The 24,973-nt window shown below is 38.6% G+C and overlaps 1 protein-coding gene across 1 annotated transcript in view; it reads right to left on the bottom strand.

Annotated features, from left to right (window-relative positions):
- RIMBP2 (RIMS binding protein 2) overlaps positions 1-9,519 on the bottom strand; it is a 156,975-nt gene extending 147,456 nt beyond the window's left edge. Inside the window, exons 1-3 of the mRNA XM_059827715.1 lie at positions 9,427-9,519; positions 4,711-4,929; positions 3,865-3,999 (exon numbers count right to left, since the gene is read on the bottom strand). Of these exons, the coding sequence (XP_059683698.1) occupies positions 3,865-3,999; positions 4,711-4,836 (261 nt within the window). The 5' untranslated portion in view covers positions 4,837-4,929; positions 9,427-9,519. The remainder of the gene's footprint in view (positions 1-3,864; positions 4,000-4,710; positions 4,930-9,426) is intronic.
- Positions 9,520-24,973: the final 15,454 nt, after the last annotated feature.

Here is a 24,973-nt window from a genome sequence, read left to right as displayed (position 1 = left end):
TGATGACTTTGCCATGACATGACAATATACATCTGCAAAGCAAATAGATTCTGTGAATATGCACCATGCTTGGGGGCTTGGGGGAAGGGGGGGAAGCTGCTAGCCGGTATGATTACTAACTTTGCCCACAGACACTAATACAGAAAGAAACATGGCACCATCAAACCTGTCAATATAGTATTTATTTTATTGAAAACCTTAAAAGTGACTGGAAAATGTCATCAGATTAAACATCAATAGGAGGGAGGATGGAATAATCTAGCAAGAGTTTAATCCCTTTACCTAGTGCTCGTGCACGATACTAACACATTTTATTATTCTAAGCAGCACCTAGAAGAAAAGATCCAGTGAAGGGCATCATCAAATTGCAGCAGAATAATAAAGTTTGTCTGCCTCCGATAAGAGTTACTGCTGCATTAGTGCTAACTGAAAGGAGGGTTTTCCCCCCCCACACACCTACAAATCTTCAGCCCTCCCACCCTCATTTGGCCCATAAAGCATTTAAAATAAAGAGCTATTTTTAGAAAGGGTGAAATCTCAGCATACCTTCAAATCAAGTGCTTCTGATGTTCAGCAAGATCATTGCCGAGACAGAACTGCAGTCTACTGTGTCAAATTACAATCTTGTAGAGAAAGGCGGCAGCGTCGGCAGCAGCAGCAGCAGCATTGGTGTATGTGCACTGCTAGCATTCAGGCTAGAAATGATTCATTAGTTGTCTGCAGGGAGGCAGGGTGAAAAAGAGAGAGCAAGCATCATCGGCCATGCAGCAGCTGCCGGAGCCTATGAAACAGCAGTGCTCGCACACACATACGCACACAAAGATGGCTTTCCCTATTTGCCAGTTTCTCTTTCACATAGTATTAACCCCGACACAGCAGCAGGGGGCACGGACAGGAGCTGACAAGCAGCAAGTGGGATCGCAGCAAGGGTGTGCTTCAGTGAGGGGGGTCAGGGGGGAGGCGGGTGTTGGGAGATTTTATTTTACCTCTAAGCAATGCTATCACAGGATCTTCTCAGTAGGTCATCTGTGGCCTACTGGCACGAACCAATGAACTGTAAATGTGAGCTGCAATTTTTTTTTCACTCCCAAGCCTGCCCAATGGAAGGCTTAGAAACTCAAATGCAGAAGGGTATTAAGACAGATTACCTGGAGCATCCTAACCATTCTGTCTTCCCTCTTCTCAAGAAAACGGTATACAATATATTCACACAAAACTTCTAACTATGCCACTACCATCTCCCCAGCAACTAGAGGGAGTCACTGTAAGGTACTACAGGGAAAGATTTTAAATAAATCGATTTTTTAAAAATCTTTCTTGCCTCCCCCCAGCAGAGATGATGTGACTCACAGAATCTGACCACTTTGAGAGTGCATTCACTATAACGTAACTGAATTCTCAAGGCTGATGAAGGTTAAATTATCAAGAAAACATACGAAGTTATGTTGAGTATAACTTCTGTGTTTTCCTTTCAGTATTTAACAGATGAAGGAAATATTGCACTCTCAAGGCCTTATTTTATTGAATTCTGTTAAAGTATCTGCAGAAATACATCTCTCCATTTAATAATGTCTCCCTTTTATCCCCAAAATTAAGTGCCTATGCAACTGAAACAGGCTATACTAATTTACAGTTCCTTTTCAAATATCAGTCTTCCCCTCATAGTTTTACTCACAGGCATAATGAGGAAGAGGAGGAGAATTTTCTGAAATGTTTGGCATTAACAAAAGGAGCCAGATTTCCCGCAAAGCCTAATATTTCTTTATGAAGTTGAAATGTATGGAGACTACCCTGATCTCCAGAACTGTCAGCATTAGATGCTTCACTGGAAGTTATTAAGAGCCATGGAAGAGGGAACTGTCAGATGATCTGTTTCTCAAGTTTTGTCTTATCCGGATTTCTAGTCCATTACGAATTTGAACCTTGAACCGTGATGTTTACTAACCAGCTTAGGAATCCTTCCAAAATGGCATTGCCTATATTTGTGGATATTCCAGTTCCCAAGCATCAATCTATTTGAGCATCTTATTAAGCTCATTACCCCCAAAGCTTCTAGCAACACTGAGTACCACCACTCTCACTTGGATGAAAAGCATTTCTCTTCAGAGGTTTAGAATTAAAGTATGGTGTAGAGTATCACAGTGTGATCTTCAAAGTAACTGATTGCTTCTGAAAAATCTGTCTGTCATTATATGAATGAAACAGCTAAAAATCTGATCCCTGGTTCTGTGATATTGCAAAAAAAAAAAAAAAAAAAAAAGTATTAGGAAAAGGGTTAGAGACAATGTGTGCTTTCTTCCCTGAAGGTCTACCTTGGCACATTCTAGAAAGACTGCAGTTTTCTGAATGTAAAGTCCAACATCTGAAAATAAGGTATCCAAGACCACTCTTCTTTTGTGCAAATCTCAGCCCCAAATGACCTTCCCTGAGATTACTCACGACTGTAGCGGGAACAACAAAACTCTGGTATTTTCGGAGAGAAAAGCTGTTCCTACTCAGGATCATATGTTCCTTCCCAGATTAGATTATGGCTTTGATCATAAGGCAAGTGCACTCTTACTTTTATAACCAGTTTGTGGCATAAATTGTTTTCTTTTTTTTAAAAAAAGTCTAATTTTGGCAAGTTAGATTTTTTTTCCCCCTCAGCTGAGCTACATGCAAGCTTCAAATCCAAATGTTCCTTCTGACTATGACTGTATCAGCACTTACCATACTGTGCTTCAGCAACAAATACAGATCTGCAGCATGTGACACAAAGTTATACCAGAAGATTCCAGGTGACACATTTTTGAAATCTATCTTGTCTAGGCTGGAGACCAGATGAACATAACTTGCTTTATGTGCATTTGTACAGACAAAACAAAAATTTCCTAAGCCAACTTGATACTTGAAAGTAAGTCAGACCACTGCAAAATGGCATTATTAATGCATTACATGGAACCAAACCAACTCTTCTCATTCCTTTTCATAGGTGGATTTAAAATATGTATATCTGTACTTGATGTGTGGGGGTATATATATGTAGAAAATATGTAAATTATCATAAACTCTCTGGAAATACTGTTTTTAAAATATGGAAAATTATATGAATAAATTAAGTCACTCTGAAAATAAAATAGCAATTTTTTTTTAAACTATCAGCACAATTTTACTGCTATGAATATTTTAAAATGTATTCTTTATCTCAAGTAAATGCTTAGGAACTTGAGTCATCAAAGCTTCACATATTCAACTTGTTATGGACAGCAGATGAGAACTCACATTTTACTGGAACTGTAATATGTTAGGACATTGTTAACATAAACAGTTTATTATTAATTCGGTACTTTATATGGCCAAATAGCAGCATCAAGTATGATATAGCTTGATAGTAATTTTGCCCATTCAGGGCTGGATGCAGCTATGCTAATGACGGGCTGCAGGTAACTAGGAATGCATATGCGGCAGTGCTGCTGAGAGAAGAAAGGGAATTACAGTTCTGTATGCCAGGTCAAAAATCCCCCCAAGAATAACAATCCCAATATAATGATCCTACCTTCTGATAGACAGTTTTCTTTAGAAAAAGAGATAAAACATAAGATGTCTTTCCATATATGATAGGGCTCTGTGAAATGCCATTTTAACTCTGTAACCTTTCACAGGCCATAATGGATTTCATGTTCTTTCTCGTCTTTCTGAATTACATGAAACAATTATATAAAATACTTCTTAAAAGATGAATCTTCCTCTTAGTACCCTTAGTATGAGAAATAAATCTGTCAGTGTGTTGTTTCAATAAAACAAGCCACAATGATGATAAACCCTTCCCTTCCTAATTCCACTTTTTACAGTGAGGTAGACTGAAAAAATAATAAAGGAGCTCACCTTGCTAGCTGCCAAAACACACACAGGGCCTCCTGTGGAGATAAAGGACAGCTGTCGCTGAAGCCACAACAGCTCCTTCTGAGATTGCTTCAGTAACTGCTCCGTGTCGCTTGGCTTCTGCCCTGTCAGTCCTTCCTGCATGACAGAAAATTTTCAATTTCTGTTTTCTCAAATATATGATGATAGTAACATATAATTTGTCATAGCTGAATTTCTAGCTAAACAAGAACATCTGCTATAGCAATGTATCTATATTTATGCATGTGACTTTTTGTGCTTAATTTAATACTCTGCCACCTAAAAAGCAAGATGTCTCTTCATAGCATCAGTAGCACAACATCCTACACTTTGAGTACCCGAAAACTTCATGCTTAGTAAACTTCCTCTGGCTATTAGTCAAGCCAGGTTAGGTTGAGGTAGAAAACAACAAGGGCAATTCCAACCTTTGGGAACTGGAGGAAGTTCCTCTTGCATATGTTGCTGTAACAAAGGGCTTAGAGATGCTGCTGGCAGGGCACAAAATGAGTACAAGACAATGGTGAGAAGAGTTTGATGCTAGTATAGTAATTAAAAAGTATAGGAATGCCACTCAGTAATCCAAAGTACAACTGAAAATCTTAACTTGAGGCTAAACCAGAAGTGTTGTGAATTCAGACCCAAACTCTCTTCTGGACATGATAATTTACAAAATATTTAGTATCAATAAGCTACCTGTTTGGATGAAACTGAGCAGAAAAACATCTTTTTTTTCTACTTGGTTTTAACACCTCTATGAATAAACTATTTTCAATCTAACAGTCTACCAGCACAGTTAGATATTAAGAACAGAACTGGATTTTTACCTACCCTCAGGCATTCCAGCTGATTTTTGAGTTCTTCGCACTCCACTTGCAGCAGTTGTATTTCCAGATCTTTTATATTTTTGGATTGTTTGTTGATATTTTGCAGATGCTGGGCCTTGACAAAGTGCATTTTCTGCTTTAGTGGAAGTGTTTTGGTAACTGTTTTTCTGATGACAGCAGTGTTACTGGATGACAGTGTCAATGAAGTTGAAGGGCTGACATCCTGGTAAAGAGAAAATACATTTTTCATGTAATTTTTGCTAAAGCTTTGTCCGAGGGAAAGGGTACAATTCAAATTCTTTCAAAAATCATACCATAAGTGCATTATTTGAAAATTTTCTTCTTCAGATCTTTCATTCAAACAGTAAGTGAGCAAGAGACAATCTCACTTGATCAATCACCAGTAAAGAGATAGGGATAACACAAAGAAATGAAAAGCAGACAATTTCTTTTCATATACTTTTTTTCTTCATTCAGTGGATGCCAGCCAGCCATGATCACTCTGACTACGTAGATATCAATGTATTTGCCACTTGATGGCAACATAGTGCTGCTGCTCAGCTACTACTTCTGGTCCTTCACTCAGCATCATATCGCAACCAATTAACAAGCTATCCTTGCGGCTGAACATGTACCTCTCTTGGAAGCTGTGCTTCAGCTACATCTGAGATGCTGTATTCCGAAAGGCATGTTTGACCATGCTGCAAACCCTTCACTGGGAATCAGCTGCTTTGCAGTCAAACATACTGTATGAGAGTGGTGGAAGAAAGTGAAGCTCCCTTCTAAGACTAGGCAGTTCACAGCTTTTTATGTCCTAAGTCTTCTTACTTGACATTCAGTAATTACCTGACTCCCTGACTTGTCCCAATGGGCTCTCTTGTGCAGTAAGATAGTATACCACTTCAGCAAACAGTACGAGAACCTAGCTCAGTGACACAGGTTGATTTGGCAAGATAACACTCAGCGTCATGTAATAAATTTAGCTTTGATTAGGAAGGTCCATCTGTACTGTTAAAACAAACAAATATTAGGTGCTTGAGTGTAAGAGCCTCACAGTCCTCCAGACATTCACAGAAGTTCTGCTGCTGAATACCCAGCCATTTTGCTAAAACAAAAGGCATTCCTAGAAGTCAGCATGATTCTAACAGGAATTTCCCTTCACTGAATCTATTTCTTCTGACTTCTTTTAACCAAAATAGTCTAGCTATCTCTATATGTGGAAAATGCACAAAAAGTATTATTCTGTGCAGGAAATTAAGATGTTCAGTACCCTCATCAGCTATCCGGATCCCATTTTTTGTAACATTTAGCCACCTTTCTCAAAATCCATTATCACTGAGTAAAACCTTTCAAAAAACATAGTGTCCTCTATGTTAATTCTATGCACTCAACAATTAATATACAAAGGCAGACCCATTTAAAGCTCTTTCATTTTACAATTAAGCTCAAACTAAGTCAGGAGACAAATAATGTAAGATTGTGTAGGATTTTACTTATAGCAAAGTAAACATTCTTTTGGTTATCACTTTGCTTAAATTTCGTTCTTGTATTTCACACCTAATTTTAGAGAGGACAACTGAATTCTTAGTTCATTATTCTGTGATGTGCAATCCCCAAAGTCTATAAAGTATGTTTTCTTATTTTCCTTATGCAAGTTTTGCCTGTTTTTCTCTCTCCCCCCCCCCCCCCCCCCCCCCCCCCCCATTTTGGGCTAGAGAAAGAAACACTCAATGTCATATTTGTGAAACCCACGTTTTGATAAAGGCCCAGAACTGATCACAAGTGAAAAAACAAAATGAAACTTTCAACTGATCTGAAGTACAGTTTCACAGTGAGGAGCTCCCTCTCTCAGTGTTTGCTCAGCCAGCCCACGACATGGCTCCTCCTCGGTGTTGAAGCTCAATGAAGCTCATGGAAAGACACAGCCCTGCCCACTCCCTCACAGGGACGAGAGGAGACCCTCCAAGGGCGTAGCCGTGGCATCATTGCATGTTGATGCGATAAAGAGGTTTAGAAGGCTGAGTAATCAAAGACATTAAACATGTAAACATTACAAGTCATATTTTATATGTAAAATGGCAAACAATAATATTGAAATAATTAAAAAAAACCCCAGAATTCTCTTAATTTTGAAGTAGTAACCATTGGAAACCTCTAAGATGAGATCTGTTTAGGTAGTATTACCAAAGAATAGCTGTATCTACTAACATTATTGTACCATCTATCTTTCCTGGCCTTTTTTTTTTTTTTTTTTTGTATTGGAAGTGTGAAAAATAAAAAAAGAAAGGTGCAAAGTCCAGATTTCAGGTCACTTAATGTGAACCTTGTAAACATAACTTTGCCAGACACACACCACTAATACAAACATACCCAAACTTGGTGAATACTCAAGAAAAAATTGAATATTAATTTTTAATATTGTTTACATTTGTAATATACTGAACAAAAATCCATGAAGTTTGGATTAGTTCAGCAGGATCAAAATTTGATCAAAGATACTTAAAATTGGGGTATCTCCCAACAACTCTTGTACTTCAGGAGATGGAAGACTAACATTTACAGCAGCAGTGGGACACCATATTTAAGGAAAAAAAAAAAAGAAAAGATAATTTCTCAAATATTAAACAACCTGAAAGATATGTTATATGTCTTTCATAACAATGTAAATACGTCCCCACACAAGTCATATCAGCAGATACTCATATTTTAGCAGCAACCTGAAATGCTGCTATAGCTGTCAAATTATATATTTTAAGTTGGATTGTTCAAACATTTATATTAATTCTTTCTACTGCAGTGTGATGTGTTTACCTTGGCTGGCTGCTAGATGCCCACCCAGCCGCTCTTTTGCTCTCTCGCCTCAACAGGTTGCGGGGAGAAAATAAGATGAGAAAGCTCATGGGTTGAGATGAGACAAGGAAATCACTCACCATTTACCATCACAGGCAAAACAGACTCGACTTGGGGAAAATTAATTTAATTTATTGCCAATTAAAATAGGTTTGAGTAGTGAGAAACAAAGACAAAAATTAAAACAACACCTTCTCCCCCTGCCTTTCCCAGGCTCAACTTCAGACCTTCATTCCCAACTGCTCTGCCTTCCCCTTCAGGAAAAATCTGCTCTGGCGTGGGATGCAGCATGGATGTCTGCTCCACCATGGTCTCTCCCTCATGGCCGCAGAGGACTCTCTGCCCCGGCGCCTGCAGCACCTCCTCCTCCTCCCCTGCTCCCTCCTGGGTGCTCGCAGGGCTGTTCCTCACACTTTTTTCCTCACTCCATGCAGGTTTTGCCCTTTCTTAAATGTGCTTTCCCAGAGGCCCCACCAGCCTCGCTGAGGGCTCAGCCGCGCCCTGCGGTGGGGCGGCTGGAACCGGCCGGAACCGGCTGTGTCTGGCATGGGGCAGCCCCGGCTTCTCCTCACAGAGGCTCCCGCCACCAGCATCTGGTCACACACCCGGTACGTGCATTTAAGATATAGCCCAACAATCTAATGATCAGAGGATAATCTCTGCTGGAGCGGCCAGCATTCCTCACCTCCTGTATCAAAGTAGATCCTCAGCACAGCAACCAGTCTCTCAGGGCGAGGGAGGCGGCACATAACGTAAATGAGATACAGCTGTGTAAACTGGGTTGACTTGAACTGACTTTTCATTTTTAAAGCCAAAATGCTCCAAATTTTGAATGTTGACAGCTTTACTGCCCCAAACTGGAATACTGGCAGATTCTCACAAAGAGATCCTGACACTGACCTCAAACAAGTAAATCAGGTGTTACTCCCCAGCAAACGCAGTCTCCATGCTCTGAAACAATTAATTTTTTCTGTGAATGAAAAGAGCTAGAAAAACTGAATCAAACTGTGGTGTGTTATATCTGCTAAATCTGCACATAAATATTTAACAGGCAAGTTTCTTCTATTAAGCATTAAACTGTTGAGTAAATGATACAGTAAAAAGTCTGAGAGTTGCCAAACACTTAAGTGTTTATTGATTTTTCTAAAGCAATTTTTATCACGTTTGTATCTACTGAAAGGAGAAGCATTGAAAGCTCTGGAGAGAGAATCCATTAGTGAATAGAAAAGATGAATCAGAGTAAACATCAGATAAAGTTCCCTGTCACGAATGCACCCCAATGTCATTGGAAAAGCAGTTTCTCTGTAGATAAACAGGGTGCTCTGTCTCGATCACAAGGGCATCCTCAGGTTATCCTCACCGCTTCCTTGTTCTAGGCCTGTCTCAGACTCCGTGCGTTTTGGAAAGGTGTTGGTCCCCCTTCTTCACAAGCCTTGTGTGCGAACTACTATGCTGGAATCACGACAAAAAGAATTTAACATCAGCATGTGATTTTTTTATTGGGGGATTACTTCAAATTGACCAATATTTTAAATTGGGTATCTTACCATGAAAGCAGTAAATAGCTGTAATTAGAAGAGTAAAGAAAGAAAAAAAAAATAATCATAGTGGTGTAGTCCTGTAACTGGTTAACATTCATAGCATAACTCCTAAAACTGCAAAGAGTTATTTGTGCTGGACCATAAAACCAAAACATACCTATCAGGGAAGCAACACGTAAGATAAATCTCAGTGCATCAGGTGCCGGGGAGGGTGCAGACCGTCGTTTCACCCGACATGCAGTCATTTCTGAGTCATGTCAATGCTGTGACAGCTGTTTCAGCAATCGGCAGTAAAGCCACTGGAAAATTTTAAAGCATGTAACACTCACCTTGCCCTTCTTAACAGTTATTGAGCTACTTTCCTGTTTGCTTCGGCCCTCAGATCTGCAGTGGGGAGGCTTTTCAGGTGTTTGTTTTGCTTTCTTGTTGGACTGTGGAACAAAATTCATCAATAACTCATTAAAATATATTACAACATATCTAAAATGTCTCAGTGATTCTGTTGGTCTTAAATCAATTTGTTCTTGCGTGGTAAAGCACAAGTTTCAAAGTATAGACTTGAAGCTCAAGAGGGCTAATGGAACAAATTAGATGTGGCATTCGGTCAGCAGCGGAGGACATAGTATCTCTGTGGCAGAGCCCAGTTCCTAGTCCTGTGGCTGTGCAGTGCTTAGCATGGTGTGAACTGTGCTAATGCTACAGAATGGGAGGCTAGAAACCACTGCAATCCAAATAATAAGTAATACTATTAGGAGCAATTTGTTCATGGTGTGGCATTTTGTCTCTTTGTCAATCTCAGGAAGAATCTCATATTGGGTTTATGTGGAAGATGGGTAAAACAGCAGGGATATAATTAGCATGTAGTTAAATGGTAAGTGGCACTGCTTCATCAGATTATTCAGTTAAAAGAGAGCACTTTCTGCTACATCCCTGAAATTAAGTGGGATAAAGAAGCTCACAAAGAGGGACCTTTGTTTCTTCTGCTGTTACCCAATACAGAATGACAGGGTACAGAATAAATATGCAGTATTATTTTAAGTGTGCTTACCATTGATTCCTTTTTTAAATTTCAAGGTATTGCTGAAATCACGTGTCAACTTTACAGTACACTACATTCAATGTAAGACAGTCTTGTCTCCTAGAACTTACAAACCTAAATAAACAACATAAAGCATCTAGGGAATTGGCTTCATACCATATTGCTCAGTTCAAGGTAGTTCGGTTACTCTTTTAGGAAGGTTGATCCTTCTTTCCTCTGTTCAGGGATGTTTAAGGAAAATTTCATAATGGAGTTTCCTGTTGTCCCTCGCTCTGTGTGCTGTCTATAAGCACTAGCAAAGCAGCTGGTTTTTTTACTTTACATAATATTTAATCTTGGATAACCAAGACCGCTCCCAGAGGGTAAACAAAGTGACTGAGATCTCTGTTTTGCCAAACACCACTACCCTTATTTTCATCCTTTCTCTGCTGATGGTGAGTCAGGCTGTCTCTATTTGGCCAGCATGACTTGGCATTTTGTACCATTTGAGGTGTGGATTTCGTATTTGAGAAAAGTTGAACCTTGCAATACCAAGCAACAAGATGTATTCGGGAAAGGAAGTTTAGAGTCTATTCTTTTCTCTAACCAGCCCTCAAAATTATCTAATTACCCAATTACCCACCAGCAGAAGATGGTAAGAGGAAGAAGCAACAAACCAAACCAAATAATAGAAAGACAAAGTGAATTGGTTCTAATAAAGCAGATAGAAGGTTTCTTTTCAATTGCAAGCAGCTGTGTAGCTGTTCTGCAGTCACTGTCTGTGAACCAAAGGTGGTCATTAGAACTGCTCGTTCTACAAACACCAACCATCTGTCACTGTTTTAGCTGTGATGATTTCTGCTGTAGGCCAGGATGCTTGAGAGGAATCCAGAAGTCTTTTCTAAAAAATTAAAACAATGTCCTCTCCCCCATATTCTCTGTTTTCATCAGATGTTCCACTGGTGGGAACCCACCACATCTAAAGACGACACTGAAACTAGAGGGGTAGAAAATACATACAACAAATGCAAACATGCTCGAGAGGGAAGAGCAAAGAAACTTACTACATGTGAAATAATCATCCAAAGTGTTTTGATGTGAATTAGACATTTTTAAAAAAAAAAGTTCGTTGCTGGACCTTGCTGAATAAGATCGTCTATGTCACCCCGGTTGGTACAGCAGACAAGTACAAATACCTTTTCTTTAGTTCACCACTGTACCTGGATAATAAAACCAGATTAAAATAGAAATAAAACTGAATGAGCTCTTGGCTGGAACCTGAGCTGGCCCCAGGTGTAGACAAAGTCAGCACAGCTGATTGCAGCTGATGATGGTGGGGGCAGAAGGGAGATATTGCTAATGCTAACAGGAGCAATCTTCACAGCAGCAACAGCTGGCGCTGACGGCATAGACAACCACCGCTAGGAAAAACAAAAGTGAAGGTTCACTTGAAGGCACCTTCTTTTCCCAGGCTTGCTCACACTTTCTTTTTCCCTTTCTGTTCCTATAGCCTATCTTATCTCCCAAGAGTAGAGGAAGAAATAGGAAAACCATTTTCTCTTCCAAGCTTTCATTTCCAAACCAGTAAGGTCTGTGAAACCTCACTGCCTCCTCCTAAAGCTGTCAGCTTTCTCTCAAACTGCAATAAAATAATTCATTTTAATAAGAACATTACAGACATATTCATTTTTTTCTTTAAATAACCACTATTTTACAGCAATTCAGTTTAGGTTTTTTTTTTCTTTTGTATATTACTATATTGTGTTGTGGTGCTACGTATATCAGTATGTAAGCAGAACTTTTAAGGTTATAACAGATGGTAATGAAACAGTTCCCCTTTAATCACAGAAAATGTATTTTAATGCAATTAAAATAATTTCAGATTTACTTTGCTAGTACTAAATGACAGGGAAGTCAACAAGGGCACTTATTTATATCTGTGTAGGATTAAAAGAATGCTCAATGGAAAACCAAGAAAAGCATCCTGGCCTACAAGTCTATGAGTCATTCTGCATAGCACATGCTTGCCTATAGCTTAGCAACAAACCAACTCAGATGAGAAAAAAAGTAGGGAGCAAATATATCTTCTAAAAACAACTCTTGTATATGGATTACAGGGAAACAGAGCCTTTGCTTTTATTTTCTTCAAATTCACTTGAAGTTTACAGTAATTTCTGTTATTTCTAGGGATTGAAAAACAATAATATTTCAGCTGTAATTAAAAATACATTTCAACACTTGCTGAATTTCATCATCCTGTGATTTTATCTATTTTCTTTCTAAGACTGATTTGTTCCATGGTTTTATTTGCCTCATACTGGAAGGAAAATCAGACCCAAAAATAGACTAGGGGAAACTGTATAAATGGGAACTCTGACAAAAGCCTTATAAATAGCTTCAAAGTCAAGTGAGCGCAAGTGTGCCCAGCTGTCATGCTTTGGGTCTGAGGAGAACATCAGAGCTTTTCTCCCAGCTTGTTCTGGCAGACAGAGTGGGTGACTCTCCAGCTTGGATCAAGTCTTCAGGCACAGGGCAAGATTACTGTAAGCTAAAATTAGCCTCCTAAATTCATACATAGGCTGTCAACTATCCAACTTCGTTTCAGAAATACTGATCACACAATATTCTGCTAAGCACTTGGAAAGCCTTTTCTAGAAACTTGCTATAGTTCTTATAATGGTTCTGAAACGAATTTTAGGTGAACTTTTTTTTTAAATCGTGCCATCAGTAACTGTTGAGGAACTGTGTAAATATGAGGTGAGAAATAGCTTATTATTGTAGGAGTAGACTAAATGTACTCTTTTACACATGCAAATGAATTTATTTAAAAATAAATGTAGCACTTGGTAGGCAGCTTAGGAAGAAGAGGTTTTTTTATGTGGTGAACATGAAAAGGAGCTACAATTATTTTAACAATGAATGCCTAGAAACATATGCATTGGGGACAATAACATCAGTTCACCATGAATGGTGAGATCACACACGGGTAACATAGTTGAAGGCAGACCAGGCAATCATTTTGTATAAACCATTATTATGATGCCTCATGGCAAAGCCAGGAGACTACTGGGTTTAGACATATTTTAGAATGGGTTTAGACTAGACGACTAGTTTAGACATACTAAACTACAATTCTTAACATGAATTATTTGTTGTAGGGATAAAAATATTTCCTCAACAGAAGTGCAAGAAATAGTGACAGATTAAAAGAGCGGCCATGGCCTTCTGGGACTATGAGCTTGGTTTTCAAAAACTGGATCTACAACTCACTTCAGACTTACCAGGGCACCAAAACTTACCTGCTATCAAAAGTTTCACAAGTTCTAGACCCTCTCTTCTTTGACAGAATTGGCATCATGATTACAGCCACAGTGTAACCAAAATACGCCTTCTTTGTAGCCAAAGGAGCTGAGGAGGTGTGTAAATGTTACGACCTTATAGCTCGTGAAGAAGCTGCATTCTGGTTGTGCTTATCATCCACGTACTTTCTGCTTACAAAAAATCTCCACTTTCTAAACTGTCTACCAAATAGTAGGATTTTAATTTTTAAATTCATTATTTTGCATACTAGATGCATATCCTACAATATAAATCTTTTTATTAACAAGGCTTTGCATAGCTCCTCTATAACTATTAATGGCAAGATTTAAAAATATGCTTATTTTAAACAATTGCTTATAACCCCACCCCTCCAAAAAAAACCCAGGCAAGTTTTCAGACAAATTCTGGCATGTCCTGGATTGGAAATGGTTACTCACCACTTTGTCTTCCTCACGTTCTTTAGTGAAGGGCTTATCCACTTTTAAAAATGATTGATTTGCCTTGGGGGAATCCAGTACAGAATAGCCATGATCCAGAACGTGACTGATAGCGGTCTTCTGTAATAGAGGGAAAAGTGGCTTGAGAGCATTTAAACTCTCTAGAGAGAAGCCTAAATTGGCTTACAGGACTTTCTACTTTTAATAAAGTCAGCCAGCACCATTTCACTAGTTACAGCTTCAAGGTAATAGACATATTACTTGGATATTTCTTCTTTCCTTTCTATATACCTTTGTTTCCGCCTTTCCTTCCAAAACTTTCATGGCCTGTCTTGCATCTTTAATTCAAGCTTCGGAGATGCTGGGTGGGTATTCTGACATGCCTGTAAAGGGAACTGCATTTCCCTTTCTCCTCCCAGGGCTTTTCAAAAGCCAGCCAAGGTATTTAGTCATAGGAGAAATAAACATGGCTCAAAGTTTCCCTTTTCCTCTAAGGAGTTTTGTTGCAGATGAGCAGTCAAAGTGCTTTTGAACCTTGGAAGCCAGTACTTTTAGTAAGACAGCCTTCCAAATGTTTGGTAGGTATTGGGAGACAACAGGTCGAACTCCTTAAAAGCAGTAGTGCTGTGCCTTTCCTTTTAGAGAGCAAGTAGCTTCCTGTCAGCACTCCGAGATTCTCCACCTATTGGGAACAGTGTTTTATATCCAGTAATAATATATTGTTCTTACTTTGCTATTTAAAACAGCTGAGTATAATGTGCACGCAGCAAGGCAGTGTGTTCCAGCTAAAGGCATAGTCATAGGTACCCTGAGTGAATGTTACAGTTCCAGTAGAGTTTTAGAAAGGGACCAATTTTCCTCCCATCCAGAATTGGGACAGAGGTAAATAACATTTTATTAGGCCAACAATCTAAAAGATTCATATCAGGCGAAACAAAATGCTGTGCATCAACACCTAGCAACATATTCTGCGGTTTTCTTTAATCATATTTAAAAATTAAAAGTAAACTTCTACTGAAAACATACACTCGATATTTCAAACCGTTTCAGAATGGGGTAGTCTGATGGCTGCAAGTTTTACCCTCAAAAGGAGATGGTGCTTTCCACCTACCTTTCTGTTTTGTGCTGAACTGGAGGTACAGTGACCCAATTTGAGATGAAAAAGCCTAGAACAGATTTCAGGAGAAATCTCTGCATAGACAGAGCATCACGTTTCTCCTTGATTAAGAAAGAGCTCAAGAGTGAAGAGTACAACATGCAGCTCCCAATGAGTTGAGATGCATTTATATGCTAGGAAGCTAGTATCTAGCTTTCACGGCAGTGAATTCATAGACTGCTTAATTTCAACAGCATTTTGCAAGACTATTTAAAAAATACATCAAAAAGTGATTAAAAGGAAGCTATATTTGCAAACTACATGCAAAACATATAAAACTCATTGAGTTTTGAAAGTCAATGTTCTTTTATTGTGAAAACATATCCAGAAATGAAATGGAAAGTGCATGGGAAAATTGAAAGTCTCTTTCCCGGGAAAAAAAATGGCTATACATTCCAGCAATTCAGCACAGGATCAATGATTCAGTTCCCAAAGAAAAATCACTTCTCTTATCTAAAATCACAGGTCAGGCACCAACCCACTGAGTCATGTATGTCCAGTAATGACCCTTATATTTAAGTAACAGCTAAAACCTACATTAAGAGAAGTTATTCTTGCAACATTTGTACAGAGGAATTCAGTCTAAGCTTCCTGCCTCCATTGAAGAGAGAAAGCAAATCAGAAGCGTGACTGTTCCTACTGAGCACCACACAGAGCTTTCTGTCTAACGTATTGTGGGTTGTCCAGCTGGGACTGAAAAGCTCGTGTCTACAGGATACAAATTAGGATTAATACTGAAGATGCAAGTTCGCTAATGCCTGTATTGCTTGTTTAATGATGGTGTGAGTATTCTTACTGGTATTCACCTGCAGTCTGTACTTTGTAATACACACTTCAGAAGGGCAGAAGATGTGCTTTCTGTGGTTAACAGAAGGAAAATGTTTGGGTGAAATCAGCAGATTTAAATTAGAATTGTCCTTACTGGCACAATAGATTAATGCAGAAATTATTCATCTCAGGAATCACAGGTTTAAGTTTGCTTCACATATAGGCCTGAAGCAAGTACCCTTGAAGCTAACAGGAATATTGCTGTGAATTTCAGTAAGAGAGGCTGTAGAAGTCCCTCCTTCACAGACAAAAATTCCAGCAGAGAACCTAGATTGAAGGAGCTTATTTGTACATGTACAGGTATTTCAGAAGCTCACTTAGCTGTCTCTCTATTCATAATTACTTGTAGTCTTCTCCACTATTTAAATGCATTATTTTTAGACTTTATTTCATAGCAACCATGAAAAACCCCAAACTATATTGCTTAATAAGCTTTTTGAACTTTTAACTTCTAGTACATTCTGAAATGATCCGGTGTTATATATTTTAAATATACTACTGTAAAATTAAAATATACTCCTCCTCATGCTGTCTAATTGCCTCAGAGGAACAGAAGGTAGGTAGGAGATCAGCCACCCTTTGCAGCATCTCTTGAAGTCAATGGAAAGATTCCTAGAGAAGATGATTTGATGCTAAATAAACAGCCAGCCATACTGGAACAGAAACTCCAAGTCTTCGGACCCTCTCTAAGATTAAGGTTTTTCTTACCGATTTCTAACCATCAAGGACTACATCATCAACCATTGTAACCTGGAGTAGCATCACTGCAGTCAGTGAAGCAATGCTTCATTGGTGTACCAAATAAAGATCTAGCCTGTGACAAAAGATGCATCTCCTCAGGGGCAAATGAAAATAAACTTCGAGTCAAACTTCACCTCCAATAAGATCAATGCTAACAGAAACATTACTAGACTAATGCATAAATGTTAATATTATAGTAGTACTCCTATAAAGCCATAACAGCCTTTAATAGGCTCAGTTTTATTTCACCCCTAATTTATTTTGTTCCACATCACATTGAAGAAGCCTGAAACTAAAAGCCTCCCACTCCAACCGAAGTGAGCAGGTAATTCTCACGTGACAAATGGTATCCAGAATGAGGACCCATATTTGTGCATTAGACAGCTGTGATGTTTTTCAAAACAAAAATGTGCAAAGTGAATATAGAGGAAAATGTACGGCAATACCCTGAATTATTGAAAGGCTAGCTATGCAGAACAAACATAATTAAAGGGTCTCATTATCTTCTAAATAATCATTGTAAATAATGCTTTAGATAATTACTTCATTAGTTCTCAAAACACTGGCTTTTATTCTCCTCTGAGATTTCATCCACTAACTCTACTCTGAATAAATTGCCAAAAGGGAAAATCAAAAGCAGAGCAAGCATGTGAGCTGGAAATGTAATGTGTACTTGTTGTATGAACTGATTTAAACCAAGGATGTTTTGAAATGGTTTTTGCAAGTTTTCAGGAGGCTAAAAGTGGTTTGTTTTTTTTAACATATGTATTTTTTTCTTCAGATTGCTTTCTGATGCAGTTAGGTTCATTTGCTAGCATTTTATCCGTTTTAAGATGGTTGACAGCAGTGTGGATAGACCCAAGGTTAGTCTATATCAGGGATGACTGTCCTTAACTAAACATACATATTGCCATTTTTCTTCATTACAAATACCATGAGGTAAATTCAATAACAGAAGAGACTATGCCTCTAAAAGCAACAGCCTAAACAAAAGGAAAGCCAAAGACCAAGAGAAGAAATAAGCAGAAAATTTAAGCCCTGCAATTAGATGGCTCAAGAGCTAAGAAAGTCTGCATTTGGAAAAGTGAGTATCTTTTTTCAACAGCATTCGGTGAGTACTGCAAGTAATTAAATCAATGGCATGAAAAAGTGGCAAATATTTTCCTGGTCAGGTCCCAAGGCAATCTGTAGCACTGCAGAAGGCTGATACTTACAAGTCGTGGTATTTTTAATGGACTTTTGGCAAAGGCCTTTTAAGAAATTAAGTAGTAAGAGGAAAATGGTAAGTCTGCAGAGCGTGTTAGCAATCATCCAATCCTTTAGGTAGAAAAGGCACAGTAGACAAATCAGCAACATTTGAAACTGAGAAAAGAGAATTAATTTTCACAAAGGTGATTACTGAAATTTTGAAAAGGGAGATCAGCAGCAACCACCAAGGCTAAAGAGAATTGAGACAGAGATGCATACTTTTTTTTTTTTTTTAAATCAACTCATGTGCTGGTGTTAGAAGAAAGCAGCAAGTTTTAGGACACTTAAGTTCCTCTTCCAAGAGGCAACCTGGAGACACTGAAGTTATTTAAGTTAATGGACATTATATAGACATTATTTGAGGCTAGAAAGCTAACATTAGGTAAATACGCATGACTAGACTGATATATGCCCTGATACAATGCTGTGGTATATGAAGATTGAAGTAATAAGATTTAAATAGATGGTATTATTGCAAAATTCAGAAGGTTATCCTAAAGATGTTGCTAGGCATAAATCAATCACCACCAAAACGACTAGAAAAAAATGCATCCCAGAAATTGGTTTCCAAGCCCTAGAGTAATCGGTAATTCTGTTTTAGGGGAAAAAAAAAGTGAATAGTATAGGGGAAGGGCTGAGTACTGCCAGTTAGGCTACATGAAAAAATAAATACACAAATCCAATGAAGCATTCTTCTGCACTAGCCACTTTTTCTGCCACGCCAGCATTTACAAGCAGTTCCCATGCGGTCACGTGTTCCGGATTGACCAGTAACCCTGCAAGAGTCCATCGCCATGGGAAGCTGGGAAACGTTGACATGTGTTCCTGCAATTTCCAGTTCTCTTCCTTTCCCGCTTTATTACACTATCGACCACCTAATAAGAGACTATGGTACTCCTGTAGTGAATGCATAAGACATCAATGTTGTCTTAATAGTCTTTGTTAAACCATACTCTAATGATTACGGTTTAAAGATAAACATATAATGCTCTTTCAGTTAGAACAAGGCTATTGGACTCCTAACTCCCCACTGGCTTCCTTGTTTGTGAAGTGAAACGACTTCAAACAAAGTTGTCTACCTGCAGATGCATCTTCACGTGGTACCTTCAGCTGTCAGTACTTCACAGCTTGAAACGTAACACCCCAGGACAACCAAACTCTATTTCCCCCTTGTGTTCAGCTAATCACGTCAGTCTGAGAGTTTGAGCTTCACTTAGATTTACAGCAACAATAAACTAAGTTTCTAAGCAAGTCAGACTACCACTCTAATGATGATGCATGTATAACAAATTAATACTGAGTTCAAATTGTTTTGAATTATTACTCACCTGTGTGCAAATTGGTCCTTTCTTTTAAACACAAGAAACCCAATTAATTTCCATGCCAACGGGAGGCATTAGCCCATTAGAAAATGGGCTAAGCAGAATTAACCTTATCCAGTATATATGGATTTAAACCTTGAAAGTGTTTCCTTGCATACCACACCTATGTGGATGACTTAATTTGCTCCATTTTTTTTGCAGATCTGACCTATGTAGTTCACATTAGTAAACTTAATTAAAATAAACCATCATCATTGCTGACTAATACTGCTTTCACTGGTTTGTATCTGTTTTTTGTTGATCTTTCCCATGCATTTTTCAGTGACTAAACTTTTCATTCAGAATTCACGAAAAAAACCCCAACAAAACCCTTGTACAAATGTTGGGGGGGTGGGGTGTGTTTGTTTGGGTTTTTAAAAATAAAATTACTATACTAGTAAGGTCATGTCTTGCTTCAGCAGATGTCAAAGGTCCTATGATATTTGCTGTAAATGTAAAAGATACAGGGTTTTCTCCTTAGGTTTAAACTCTTCTCCCCCAAAACTTCCAATTGTTCTCACCGATGCAGATCTGCAAGATCGGTCAACTGACCATTCCCACACATGGCTGAAGCAGAGGTGTTTCAGTGATGTACCTGTGCTGCTGCCTGTGACACTTTAGGAGGAAAGGTAGTTACAAAAATAAGATACACAGTAGGCATCAACTCAACCAGGCCTGGTGTAGTACCCAACATAGTTTCAACAGTACCATTCTCCAAACTACTCCCCTATTCGTCCACATAAAGCTCTTAAATAAGTTAGAACAATGAGGCAAGAGACCCGCTTCTGCCAAGACAGGTGTTGGGAGTATTTTTTTTTTTTGAGCTTCAAGTTGATTTTGCAGAGGGTGGTGTAGCTTAATTACTCCAGGTATCAGATCTTTTCTCTAGACTCAGGTCCAGATTGCTAGCTGTGCTTAAATTGGAAATCCCAGGGAGTGGCCTGAAAGAATAAAACTGGAGTTAACTGTGTTTTCTGAGAGCATTCCTATCGAGCTGAAATTTACAGCGTTAAATATACAAGGTTGTGAGGGAGCTCTAAATTAAATGGTTTTGTCTACCCCATCATCAGTGTTCAAAAGATATGCTTTCAGTTTCCCAATATAAAACCTAGCAATAAATTAAAAAAAACACAAGCCAAAACCAGGGCTTAGCCATACTTTTAAAAGATACCACCTTTCATGACCAGGAGCCTGCTGCTTTGGAACAATGACAGAACACAAGTCAACCTGCCAAATCAGTCAATATTCAAGCCAACACACAGCATCTACGTTGTGGCCAAATTCCTGGAGGTTGTGTGTGAAGAGTACTACTGCAAAACCCTCATGAAAAGCTCTGCAGAGAGAAATGCTGAGTAAGATGATTAAACCAATCACATACAATTGTTCAGAAGATGAACTATGAAGCGAAATAGCATTCTTCCAGACCACTGAATGAATGGGACTAATAGTAAAGGGGTTTGTCACTTTTGAATGCATCATTGATGCAGGATTACAACTACCGAGAGAAAAGACTCCCTTCCGCATCCCTGTGCTCCTATAGGACAGGGCATCTCTTACTCCCAAGCTACTTCAAATGCTGGAGTGCAAGGTTGCAATGGCAGTTTCTCTTCTTCTGTAGGAATCTTTTGTCACACTTAATGAGGAACTAAATTGAGGCCTCACTTACAGCAGTGGATGTAACTCATGACTACAAAGGGTTATACATTGTCCAAAGTTTTAATAGTGAAAGAACAAAATGTGCAGAAAATTGAGGTGTCAATACTAGTTCATTCAGTTCAACTTTCTTCCCCGAATCATTTCCCACATCTATAAAGTGCAAACAATGTTTTCCACAGTAGTGTTGTGAATTTCTGTAAAGCACTTTGAAACCTGTGATTTTAAAGCTGTCTTCAGCAATTTGGATATCCCCTATTTAACCATGCTCTAGATAAGAACTAGGCAATCCAACACTGCAGATAGCTCTGAAAAAGAACCACAGCTGTAGCAGTTACTCAGCAATCTTACAAAATCTTACCGGTAATTTCCCTCCTCTGGCTAAAATAATCTCAAAATACAGATGCCTCCTTCAAGTAACAAGTTTATGAAGTTTTACTGTGTAGAAAGATGGCAAAACATAGATCCCCTTTAAAGTTTTTTACATTAACTGTAAACACATAGCATGGATTTTTAAAAGTTTCCTAGGAGTATTTCTTTTAATACTCTTTCATGCACACAACAAAGGCAAAGACAGTCTTGTAGGCTGAAATGGGTGCCCGAGTACAAACACTGTGCTCGGCCACACAGATCCTGTCTGATCTCAGACAAGTCATTTCAGGGACTTGGACGAACTAGGACTTAATCTTCCAATTCTACACGCAAGCAGAACAGCTCTGTAATAGCTCTGCTGAGTGTTTGATTCTACAGCGACCTACAAATAGGAGCCAAGTAAAGCCTTGAACGGGCTTTCGAATAGTTGCAATTCCTTCACTTCTATGGAGCAGTATCTGACTGGACAGAGACATATTTCAGGTAGTATGAAACTACTCACAGGGAAGAAACCACTGTCTGGTTATGTTCGTTGTGAAATATCATAGCCAGTCCCCCCTGCCCCAAGCTCATATATTTTACATTTAGTCTAGAGTATGCCCTTCAAAATAACCATTTACATCCTTCAGTTAACAGACATTTGTTCCACAAGCAGGCCAAGGAAAAAAATTCTTCTCAAGGCCACATTCTCTTCTTATGAGTTTTTAGACTAGCAAAATGTTATTTTGATAGACTTCCTATAGAAGAACAATTCCATTAATCCACAGAATATTAAGAGATACTGTACTACTATACAAGCAGTCATGACAGAAAAAGTTTGGGTTTTTAAAAAAAAATAATTCATGTTCATATTTAAAAGATTCAGTTAATCAAAATCAAAGGTCTTTCATTCCGTGATGTAGAACAAAACGAGAATCTGGTCTGATCTCACCGATGACACTGTTTTGAGCAGGAGGTTGCACTAGATGACCTGCAGAGATCGCTTCCAACCTGAGTAATTCTCTGATTTTATGATCTACAGATGTTCACCATAGACTCATGCCACAATTCAGGAAAGGAGGAAGCTTAAAAAAGAAGCCAAAGATTTCTTTACAACAAGCTGTCAATATTAGTATATACACATTAGTTGTTGTATGTCTTCTCATCTACAAGCCTCTGCATCTTATTTCAGAAATGAACAGACTTACCCAGCATTAAAAACTTCGATGAAGATTATATAATAGCAGACTCAAAGAAGTAAAAACCTTGTAACTACAGAAAGTTAACAGCTCTGTACAATACTACGAAATAACTTCGTCAAATATGTATTGAAGTTGCCTCTCCATTTTCTGTAAGATTACATAAAAGGATTATAAAGTGAGCTGTTGCATAAACGGCACCTCTGTTGAGTCCATATTCATTCTGACATATTCTCTAAACCGAGTTGCACTCTGTGCTACTTCAATGTTGTCCAGCTCAGTTTACTTTCAATTGACAGTAACTAGCATGGGCTGACCCAATAGCCTCATGTTCTCTCTAAAGTATGGATATAGGAAATGTAATTTTGTATGCAAAATAATCCTTGTTTTCTTCCCAACCCACAGTCTGCTATATATTGTTAGCTATTTGTATCATAACTTAGCCATTTTCTAAGAACTATTTACTCTTGAACATCAAAATCCTTCTTTCCCCCTTTGCAATAAAATGGATTCAAATGGAGCCAATAAAAGCAATCATTCTTTACAACACAAACACAATTATTTTGTAATTACTTACCATTTCTATTTATTTCCCTTTGTAAAAACCTTTATTCCAGAAGGACTTTTGTTCTTCAGAACCTAGTTACAAGTGCTTATAAAATGCTCTTTTTTATTCCAAAATGCTCATTTCTAAGTGCTTTACTGGCAGAAGGACTTGCATGTTTGACAGAGGTGGCTAAAAGAGGCTGCAAATGGGCACTACGTAACTGAGCGGCCAGTTACTGTACATGACAGGGAAGACTGAGCTGATTCACAGGTGCAAAGGCTGACCCACTGACTGCGGTATGAGGAAGAATGCCATGGTTATTTTCAGAAGTTGCATACAAGCCACGTGAACGCATCAAATAAAATTTAACATTAGTTAACATAAATCTTTAAACCCCCATTCACGCTCCTTCCCCCCCTGCCCCCGTTCTCTCAAAACTACATTAAGCACAACTGTCTGAAAAGGTGTTGGTTTTTTTTTTAAGTACTATCATTTTTATACAGAAAACCATCCTTCCTCATAGGCAGCAGTGCCATCATCTCCCTTTATCTTCTAGATTTTATTTATCAGGCTTGTATTCATCAAAACTCACATAGTGCTATGCTAAAGAAATCCTGCATTGCCTAGAAATGTCCTGCGTTTTATGCTACAGAGCAAAGAGAAGCAGAATAAAGACAGATTAATTTTTGAAACAGCTTTAGCTCATTCTAATGAATTCATTTATGTTCAGATTTGGTGCTTTTTCCACAGGGTATGGCACCACTGTGAGAAGCAGCAGATACCCGCACTTACAAATAATCTGAGCATTTTGGTTGTACGGATCTTTGTAAGAACAGCCATTTAACATTTTCCCTATGCTAAGATTTTACTTTCTTAGTTTGCCTTTATGAACAAGTTTGCCTTATTAATTGCTAAGTTCAACATTCACACTCTTACCCAGTTTTCCCAATACCACAAAGAAATATTGAACTAAGCCTAACTGCTCAATTACCTTACAGTCAGTCATAAGTTGGCCAATTCCCAGCATCTAAGTGCTTTGGTATTAGCTCTGCAAGAATATCCTCCGTGGTGTTAAACTGTTACAGAAGTGACAGTTTATTTCTGTACGAAGATAGCACTGACTCAAACAAAAGCAAATGAAACCTTGGGCATTCTTTCATCAAAATTTCTCCAAAAAAGCCCCCACACAACAAGAGCAGCACAACCAACCTTTCCCCTTGTACAGCACCATACTGACACTTGCATTGCATTTGCTAGACCATACGAAAGGCTCATGTACCTCAGTATGTGATATACGGGGGAGGAAGACGGGGAAAAAGACACACCAGAAGGAGATGAGCACCAGTCCCCGTGCCACCCAGAGCAGATGGCAGCCCTTCCTCCCCACCTCCCACCCCTCGCAGTCCCCACAGCTGCCGGCTCCGAGCAGGCTGCTTGCTGCTCTTCACCAGGGCTGCTGGAGCTCCGCAGCTGCAAGGAGCGAGGCTACCAAGAGAAGTCAGGTAGAGCATGGCCACTTGGATACCACCGCTCGATGCCACGCCAGCAAAAAAGCTGCCGGTGGCAATCTAAACTCAGTTTAAACATCAGCACAGGGAGAATGACTCCAGTTACCACCAGTACATCAGAACCCTGAATCTATTCCAGAATTTCCAATTCTGGGGTAGGCAGGTAAGAGGAAGTTATTTCAATTTTGCACTGTGAAAGATGCACTTTTATGAGGAATTTTTGAGAATACATGAATAGCTTTATTCAAATAAATAATTCCCATATTTTTCAAGTTTAATATTAAAGCAAAATTCCATGGGCATAGTTGAAATTAATAAATCCCATTAACATCTCCATAATTATCTCTACACCTTTTTTGGTAAAAAGTTTCAGGAAATACACTACCTTTACTCTAAGACCTTATTTGACATATGTCATTGCAAAAACACACCAGCCTTATTCAAACACTTACTGGACATATTCACAAAGGTCACAATAACATCATGAATATAAAATAGCCACAAGATA

This window comes from Gavia stellata, chromosome 21, assembly GCF_030936135.1.
Source record: "Gavia stellata isolate bGavSte3 chromosome 21, bGavSte3.hap2, whole genome shotgun sequence".
NCBI lineage: Eukaryota > Metazoa > Chordata > Aves > Gaviiformes > Gaviidae > Gavia > Gavia stellata.
Note: the sequence above shows the minus strand (reverse complement) of the source record. Positions and strands in the feature narration are given on the sequence as shown.